The 8587-nt window shown below is 40.9% G+C and overlaps 1 protein-coding gene across 1 annotated transcript; it reads left to right on the top strand.

Annotated features, from left to right (window-relative positions):
- Nucleotides 1-8587, top strand: LOC139733065 (uncharacterized). Its single transcript, XM_071643907.1, has 7 exons — nucleotides 1-178; nucleotides 1483-1740; nucleotides 2577-2753; nucleotides 5148-5327; nucleotides 6369-6554; nucleotides 7271-7345; nucleotides 8321-8587. Exons 2-7 carry the CDS (start codon nucleotides 1495-1497, stop codon nucleotides 8585-8587), a joined length of 1131 nt encoding a protein of 376 aa, XP_071500008.1. The 5' UTR covers nucleotides 1-178; nucleotides 1483-1494.

Genomic DNA, 8587 nt, shown 5'->3' with positions numbered 1-8587 from the left:
TCCCCGACGGACAGATACAGACCGATCTTTCGGTCAAGCCCTACAGCTGTTCGCTCATCGCACTGATTTGCCCAAGTAATGAGTTATTTCGCTTAGAAAATGGCAGCATCTGAATCTTCCCATCCAAGCCGATGAACCCGTGCCTGCCACTGGCGCTCGCATTTCCATAGACAGTACGGTAAGTACACTTCATGACTTGTACACGATACCATCAGGGCATCATATCCAAACGAGGCCCAACTGAGCTGTGCCTGTTGTGGTGGTGTGGATAATTACCGAGATAGATGCCTCGTGCATACAGTTCTTTGATTACTTTGTGAGATGGTAGTCGAGGAAGGGCTAGATATCAAAATAAAAATAAAAATCCAAAAGGAATGCCAGATCCGTGGAGCCGCCTACCATCAGATATCACTATCACTCAGTTGCTTCAAGACCACACCCTTGGCCTTATTTACTCAGCAATGCAATGTTTTCCAAAAGGCTAGCTGCCATCCCATCTATTCGAAACATGAAGCCCTCACTCTCAGAGCTAGAGAAGGATCCAGCATGCTATAGATCCACTGGCTTGGTTCAGGTTTTTACTTGCACCGGGCAAATTTTTATTTGGATAATTTATTATATTTGCTACCTGTAAATACACTCCATCCGTTGGCCTTTAAAGTTTAGGCTTTGATGTCAAGCTGTAACAGGGATTAATTTACCTCTTCAAGGTTCAAGGGCTAGCCTAGCTAGATATTAAAATCTAGATAAAGATCCAAAAGGAATGCCAAGTCATTGACAGTAGTCTGTGCATGCAGCTTGATCGTAGAATTCGTGCATTTTTGTTGGATATGTAAACGTGATAAATGAAATGACCCTTCAATTCAAGTTACTATTTTTATAAACATTATGTGTATCGTCAGCTAGGTGAATGGGGTGATAACAATGTTGTTGTTTTTTATTGCTTTTTCATTTTATATTCATTTATGGGTGTATATGCCCGCATGTGGGATATATAATTTTTTTTTGTTCTGGTGCATGTGTAATTATAATCGTATGTAGGCCTATGCAGGACCACCAACTCTCGCACAAACAGCATAATATTCACACAGTTCTCCCCAAATACTAAATTATTCACTGTGATAAATGAATACTTACACTACATCCCTAAAATAGAAAGTTGAAATACAAATGTTCCTAATATCCATGATATTCTGAACATTTGATAAGCCTATGCCCAAAGTTTGGAAATTTAAATTGTCAGATTTTTTTTTTTCATGATGAATGGAAGATTGTGAAGTGATGACATCATCAGATCATTTATTTGCATATTCCTATGAACTGCATGAGAACAGTTCTGCAGAAATTAGTAAAACTTCACTATTCCATAACTTCCCTAATATTCATCTGAATTTGATCAAATTTTAACTGTTGTACCTGTAAAGATATTAATCTTTCTTCTAATACAAACTAATGACTTTACTGGAATTCCCTTTTAAACAGGTACCTATAAAAATGAATCCAGAACTTGCGGTGAACCTACGCAGAGATTGGGTTTGGACCCAATGTCATGAAACTGGCAACAGAGAAGACAACTTGGACTCTTTCACTGTCATGAACTACAACATTCTAGCTGACTGCCATGTGAAGGAAGATTGGTATCCATACTGTCCGAGGGATTGCTTCAAGATGGCCGACAGGCATCGCCAGCTTATGGCAGAAATCTGTCACCATAAACCTGATGTCATTTGCTTTCAAGAGGTATAAATGCGTGCACACTGGTTTTGCAAGTTATATGGTGTGTGCTGCAGACTGATGTAATTCTCAAGCTTGCTTATGCCTATGTGTGATGGAGGTCATGTTCTGAAAGAATTGAGCCATCTTATCCCGTTGAAGACTAGTGCTGAGTATACTCAGGCAGTGTCAATGGGAAGCGTGTCTTATATCAAAATCAGCTCGTCCCAAGTCAAAACTCTTTTGTCCTCCTCTGAAAGTTGTATTTAGTGATAGGTTTCAAAGAGGTTAGTTTGATATAGATCCTAATTCACAGGAACTGGTTAATTGTTTGAAAGGCCTTTACTCCATGGCTAGCTGTGCAATTTACATAATTTATGTTATATTGGAGCACATTAAATTGGCTCTTTCTGATATCTGATGCTTTGTATTCAATTTTTATCATACCGTTACATTGTACTATAATATGAAATAGATGAGAGCATGCGATTGTTATAAATCGTTCATTTTCATATAATTGAATTCTTTCAGAAGTGTCAAAGTGGCAAAAATGTGGGCTAATGCATTATATTTTCTTTTGTTCTATGTCTTCCTCTACCTGTTTTGATATCATGTTCCTCATTTTCTAGGCATCCATTTTTGATTTACTATGTTCTACAAGTAATAGTAGCAAGCATTATTTTGTGATTTTGATCTTTTCTGCCAGACAGTATAATTCTTTTTTTTTCCTCATTAACCCATGGAGGACGAGTCCTGAGTAGGCCTATACTCGGGCAAGTGTCTATGGGAAATGCACAGCAAAATCAGCCCTTCCTCAATGAGTTAAAATAATAGGCATTAATCCTAATTTTTTTCTTTGGCAGGTGGGGACTGATTATTTTGTCAACCAGCTCAATCCAGCAATGTTAGCCTTGGGCTACCTCGGCTCCTTCTTTTGTAAAGTGAAGGGGGTCCCGGAAGGGGAGGCCACCTTCTACCAGAGGGAGCGATTTCACAAGGTGGAAGAGCATGGGGTGACCTTCCACGAGTTGATAAGACAGGTGTGTGTGCCATTACTGAACTAGCATGTGTGCATTTACTGAAGTGTCATGTGTGCATTTACTGAAGTGTCATGTGTGCATTTACTGAAGTATCATGTGTGCATTTACTGAAGTATCATGTGTGCATAGAAAAAAAACAGTTTACCAATATTTTTAGCTCACCTGAGCCAAAGGCTCAAGTGAGCTATTGCGATCGCCCTTCGTCCGGCGTCCGTCGTGCGTCGTGCGTCGTCCGTCGTCCGTCGTCCGTCGTGCGTCGTGCGTCGTGCGTAAACTTTTTACATTTTCATCTTCTTCTTGAAAACCCCAAGACCGATTTTCATCAAACTTGGCAGGTAGCATCCCTAGGGGGTTAGGAACTCAATTTGTTAAAATGGGCACCATGCCCCACCCAGGGGGCCCCCAGGGGGGCCCAAACCCCCCAAAATTAAGGAATCTGTAAAAATCTTCTTCTCTAGAACCAGAAGTGATAGAGCTAAGTTAATAATATGAGTTAGTACATTGATGACTGTAGTTTCAACTTTGTTCATGGCAGAATCAGGGGTGCCCCCCTTGGGACCCAGGGGAGGGGGGTGGGGAAGGGTTCTAATGGGGCCTAAATTGTACATTTTCATCTTCTTCTTGAGAACTCCATGACCCATTTTCACCAAACTTGGCAGGTAGCATCCCTAGGGGGTTAGGAACTCCATTTGTTAAAATGGGCACCATGACCCACCCAGGGGGCCCCCAGGGGGCCCAAACCCCCCAAAATTAAGGAATCCGCAAAAATCTTCTTCTCTAGAACCAGAAGTGATAGAGCTAGGTTAATACTATGAGTTAGCACATTGATGACTGTAGTTTCAAGTTTGTTCATGGCAGAATCAGGGGTGCCCCCCTTTGGACCCAGGGGGGGGGGGGGGGGGGTGGGGGTGAGGAGGGGTCCTAATGAGGCCTAAATTGTACATTTTTATCTTCTTCTTGAGAACCCCATGACCCATTTTCACCAAACTTGGCAGGTAGCATCCCTAGGGGGTTAGGATCTCAATTTGTTAAAATGGGCACCATGCCCCGCCCAGGGGGCCCCCAGGGGGCCCAAACCCCCCAAATGAAGGAATCTTTAAAAATCTTCTCTAGAATCAGAAGTTATAGAGCTGAGATAATACTATGAGTGAGTACAGTAATGACTGTAGTTTCAAGTTTGTTCATAGGAGATCCAGGGGTGCCCCTCTTGGGGGTGGGGGGGGGGGGGGTGGTTGGAAGGGTCCAAATGGAGGCCTGAATTGTACATTTTCATCTTCTTCCTGAAAACCTCATGATGGATTTTTGTCAAACTTGGCAGGTAGCATCCCTAGGTGGTCAGGATCTCAATTTATCAAACTGGGCACCATGCCCCACCCAGAGGGCCCCAAAGGGGCCCCAATTCCCCCAAATTAAGGAATCTTGAAAAAATTGGGCCCTTATTGTACATTTTCATCTTCCACTTGAGAATGCCTCGTCAAATTTTGGTAGAGCTGTGAATAATTTAGATTAGTGACTGCGTGAAAGGTGAACTTGCGATACTCAGGTGAGCGCTAGACCCGCGGGTCTCTTGTTATTTTGAGCAATGACTTTGGAAGAATTGCAGAATGATATCTTGCTTTTCATGATACTCGGACAATGTGTAAGTAAATGTTAGCCCTTTCTTTTTCCTTTGTGTTGGGGATGGATCAAAATACACCATATGCTTTCAAGAGAGAGCTACATCAGGGTGTTTCAGAAATGATTGAATAAGAAAATAACTACAATCCAGATAGATGTGACAGTGGAATGACAACAGGCCAAATAGAAGTGATTAGTAATCATGTGGATGTATTAGTGAAAAGAGTGACAGGGAACTTTGCAGAACATGCCACTTGATTAAAAGGTATTTGGCTGTTCAAGTTTAATTACACTGCCATTGATTACCACGTGTCATTGCAATCTACAGGTTCTTTTCATGGTTATCAGGAATGAAACATTTCTTGTGAAATCATATGTAATTTTATTAAAGTGTATCTGCACACAGAAATTTAGTTTTCTGACATTGTAGGTTATTGTACTGGTATCCCTATGAAATATAAGAGTGCAACATTACTCACAGAGATATAGCAATATATAAAGAGACAAAGAGCAATCTCTAAAATGCCAAAAATTACATGCACCTTGATCTAAGAGTAGTCTTCTGGCCTTATCGACTGCGGTATTGTTATTATAATTATTATTGTAACTACTATTGTCCTCAATTTGGCATTCGAGAGGCAAAGTAATGCACTAAATTATGCATCATGGCAGAAGCCCAGTTATTCTTTGCTTATTGAAATTAAGCTTTAATCATCCACAGTGATATAATCCAAACAATTATTTATCCTCCCTCCCTCCCCATCTTTCTTATTGAAGGAATGTCATAAAGCCAACTTGTCACTGGTTGTGCAAGAGAAGGTGCTAGTTTACACCAAGCGGGAAGAGATAGTGCTTCTTACAAAACTCTGTGATGTCCTCACCAACAGGACTGTCTCCATTGGCAACACTCATCTATTGTTTGATGACTACAAGAACATTGACATCACTTCCTTGCAGGTACTAGTATTCAAAGGAGTGTGTACAATAGTTATTATGAATACATGTATATATTCCTGAACTAGCATTTACCAACCGAATGTGCATTGACTTCAAATGTTGATGCCCTATGATGTGAGATGTGTCTCTTATGTGTGTCAACCAGGTGAGTTAAAAATCAGCTTGTCTGTGATGCACACATTTTCATTTTAATCTTGTTGAAAAATCGATCTCTAAAGACAGCACTGTTCACTCAAGTTGAGCTGATGAGTTTCCTCTTTTTTTTTTTAGTAATATCATGCTGGAGAAACAGCATTAAAACTGATTGACTGATGTGTGTGTGTGTGTGGGTGTGTGTGCACAGTTATCACTGCATAATCATCTTAGATGAATGATAACCTTTAAAGTATAGGTAGGCCTACGGTATGATGTTACTCTGATTGTATGCAGTTATGCTTGTCTTTTCATATATTAAAATCAAGAGCAGGGGGATCATTTTCATCATCTGACTTTGAGAATTGCAAATCCTGAAAGTCGGAAAAGCAGAAAAAACAAACAAACTTTGTCTTTTTTTTTTTGGGTGGGGGATGGGGGGGGGGTGACATTTTCATAAAGTAGCTTCAATGTTGATATCAAATAACATAAAAAAAACTGTTTTGGATTAGATATATTGTTGCTCTGTTTTATATCTCAAATGAGTAGCCTATCTTTTGATATTCAAAATTGAGTCAGGAATTCTTTGAATACATGATTGCCCAGCACAATAGCCACAAAAAGTGGGCCACAACGAATGCCCTCTTTTCTACAATTTTGCTAGTAAATAGAGAAAAGATTACACTCCCTGCTGCAACAAACTTAAAAGCATTTGAGTCAGTCAACCCAAGTGACCTATTCTTGTCCACTGTATGGCGAATCCTACAATGTAATCTGTGACCTTTTGTTTTGTGGTTTTTGAGCTTGGCAGTCACTTATAGTATACATTGTACACTGTTTGAGATACAAGATCTTGTTACCCCGGGGATGAAATGTAAGCTACACTGTATGTATCATTTTCATCATCAGGCTGGTCTTGCCATTAAGGCTCTTATTGAGTTTGCTGGAGGCATCCACCAGCCTCATATCCTGTGTGGTGACTTCAACCAGGAGCCAAATATGACCGGATATCAACTGTTGCATGATGGGAAGCTAAATGCAGAGGGAGAAGCGTTCATCCGACAGTACCCGGTCGAGAAGGATACACTTCGTCAGGTGAGTATTAGGGAGTCTATTGTCAGCTAACCCATGGAGGATGGGCTGATTTTGCTATGTTCAACAAGCATTTCCCATAGACGCCTGCCTGATGAGTATACTTAGGACTAGTTTTCAGTGGGTTAACAGAGACAGAAACAAGAAGTGTATGCTGCTAAATTTTGGCGATGCACTCAGACAGGTCTATGTCACATGACATAATAAGAGTCACCAATTATATATACTTGTGGAACTTCCACCATGAAAATACATGTAGATTAATCACTGCAAAATGAGTTACAGTGCACTCCCGTCATAATGAACACGGTTATAACATAACTCTCGATATACCGGAGTAGAAATTCTAGTCCCAAAAATCATCATCTATATACAATGTATTGTTATAATTGTACTTTATTGTGCAGGTATAATGAAATTCCTGTATAATGACAGAAAACTGCAGGTTCCAAGGACTTTCTTATAACATGAGTCCTGTGTATCCATATACCTGGGGACCGTTTCATGAAACTTTTTGTCAGTGATTTACACTGACAACTGTTAAAAGCTACTGAAATCCTTGCGTCTGATTGGCTGATAGCAAATTTGTCGGTGAAAACCTCTGACAAACTCGTTGATGAAATGCCCCCCCCCCCCCCCCCCCTGGTGGCAATTTGTAGTTTGTCATGAACTGTTTGTCTGTGTGTGTGTGTGTGGTTCTTTTCTTTTTTTCAATCTAGAGCCTTCTTGATATCTTGCCGTGGTGTTTCCAGCATCCTTCCACCAGCCTTCAGAGTGCCTACAAGGCAGTCTTGGTGAGTTCACACCCAGTCTTTGTACTCTAGAGGACCTTTATAACAATCAGCAGAGGGCTGGGCTTGACCCTTCTCAGAACCACCATCTATAAACAAATACTGCATACAATATGGTTGCAGATGAGAATGATAAGAGTCACCACTTGTGGATTTTGAAGTACATCATTAGGTTTACTGGCGTTTAAAGGGGATGGCTAGTAACTGATCAGTGAGAATCAGTGGGAATGCTGGGGGATGATTGTTCCAATCCTTGTGGGATTCATTTAAGAGTACATTATATATTTATTGTTATGTGAAAATGATTTGCTCCAGAATGGTCTCATATTCAAGTAATGTGCAGTTTAATGCCCCATCACTGTACAGGCATGTTTTCCTGGAAACATTAAACTGCACATTACTTGAATATGAGACCATTCTGAAGCAAATAATTTTCACATAACAGTACATAACATCATTTTATGGGGGGGGGGGGGGGCAATTCAACAACATTCCCATTCAGCTTCCTACAGAATGTAGATCCCTTAATAAAAGAGTTAAAGTGATTTAAATGAAAATAAAAATCCGAAACATAGAAAATGTAAAAATTAAATTTCTCACAACTGAAGGCAACGATCTAAGTTTTGAAATACAACTGCTATGGTATTGTGTGTCCAATCAGACAAGCATCACAAATACACTTAATTCATGGCTTCCTTCATGGCTGGCGTAAGTCATGTTTTGTATTGGGATTTCAGGCAGATACAGGGCTCATTGGCAAAATGTGTGTGTGGTGTGTGTTTGTATATATGTACGGTAAGCTCAGAGGCAGACAATATCCCAAGATGATAGTACCAGTACAGTGAATTGTGAAGAATTTCAGATGTGAACTCCTCACCCCCCCCCCCCCCCCCCCCCCTTTCTTACACTAAAGGACAGAAGAATATCCAAATTGTGACACTGCTGTTTATATTGCTGGCTTGTTCTGCTTATATCCAGGGGCATGAGATTCCCTTTTCAAACTACGATGATTACAACGGTGAGGAGTGGCCCCCCAGAGTTCCCCTGATGGACCTGTACTGTGAGGTGGCACTGGACTACCAGTGGTTCAGCTCCAGTTCCCTCCAGTGCCTGGCAGTCCTAGAGATGATCAGCAAGGAGCTGATAAAGCCCCTCCACGCCTGTCCAAATGCCGCCTTTCCATCGGACCACCTCCCTGTTGTGGCTAGGTACAGGTTTCGGGCAGAGTCAACTGCCCCAAGCTGA

This window comes from Diadema antillarum, unplaced genomic scaffold (genome assembly GCF_040938485.1).
Source record: "Diadema antillarum isolate AM-2024a unplaced genomic scaffold, OU_Dant_1.0 seq00000460_RagTag, whole genome shotgun sequence".
NCBI lineage: Eukaryota > Metazoa > Echinodermata > Echinoidea > Diadematoida > Diadematidae > Diadema > Diadema antillarum.
This window is presented reverse-complemented; position numbering and strand designations above follow the sequence as displayed.

Coding starts and splice junctions, on each gene's coding strand:
- LOC139733065 (XM_071643907.1), top strand. CDS start 1,495: ATGAATCCAGAACTTGCGGTGAACCTACGCAGAGATTGGGTTTGGACC. Junction 2,754..5,147: donor TCCACGAGTTGATAAGACAG/GTGTGTGTGCCA, acceptor TTCTTATTGAAG/GAATGTCATAAAGCCAACTT. Junction 6,555..7,270: donor AGAAGGATACACTTCGTCAG/GTGAGTATTAGG, acceptor TTTTCAATCTAG/AGCCTTCTTGATATCTTGCC.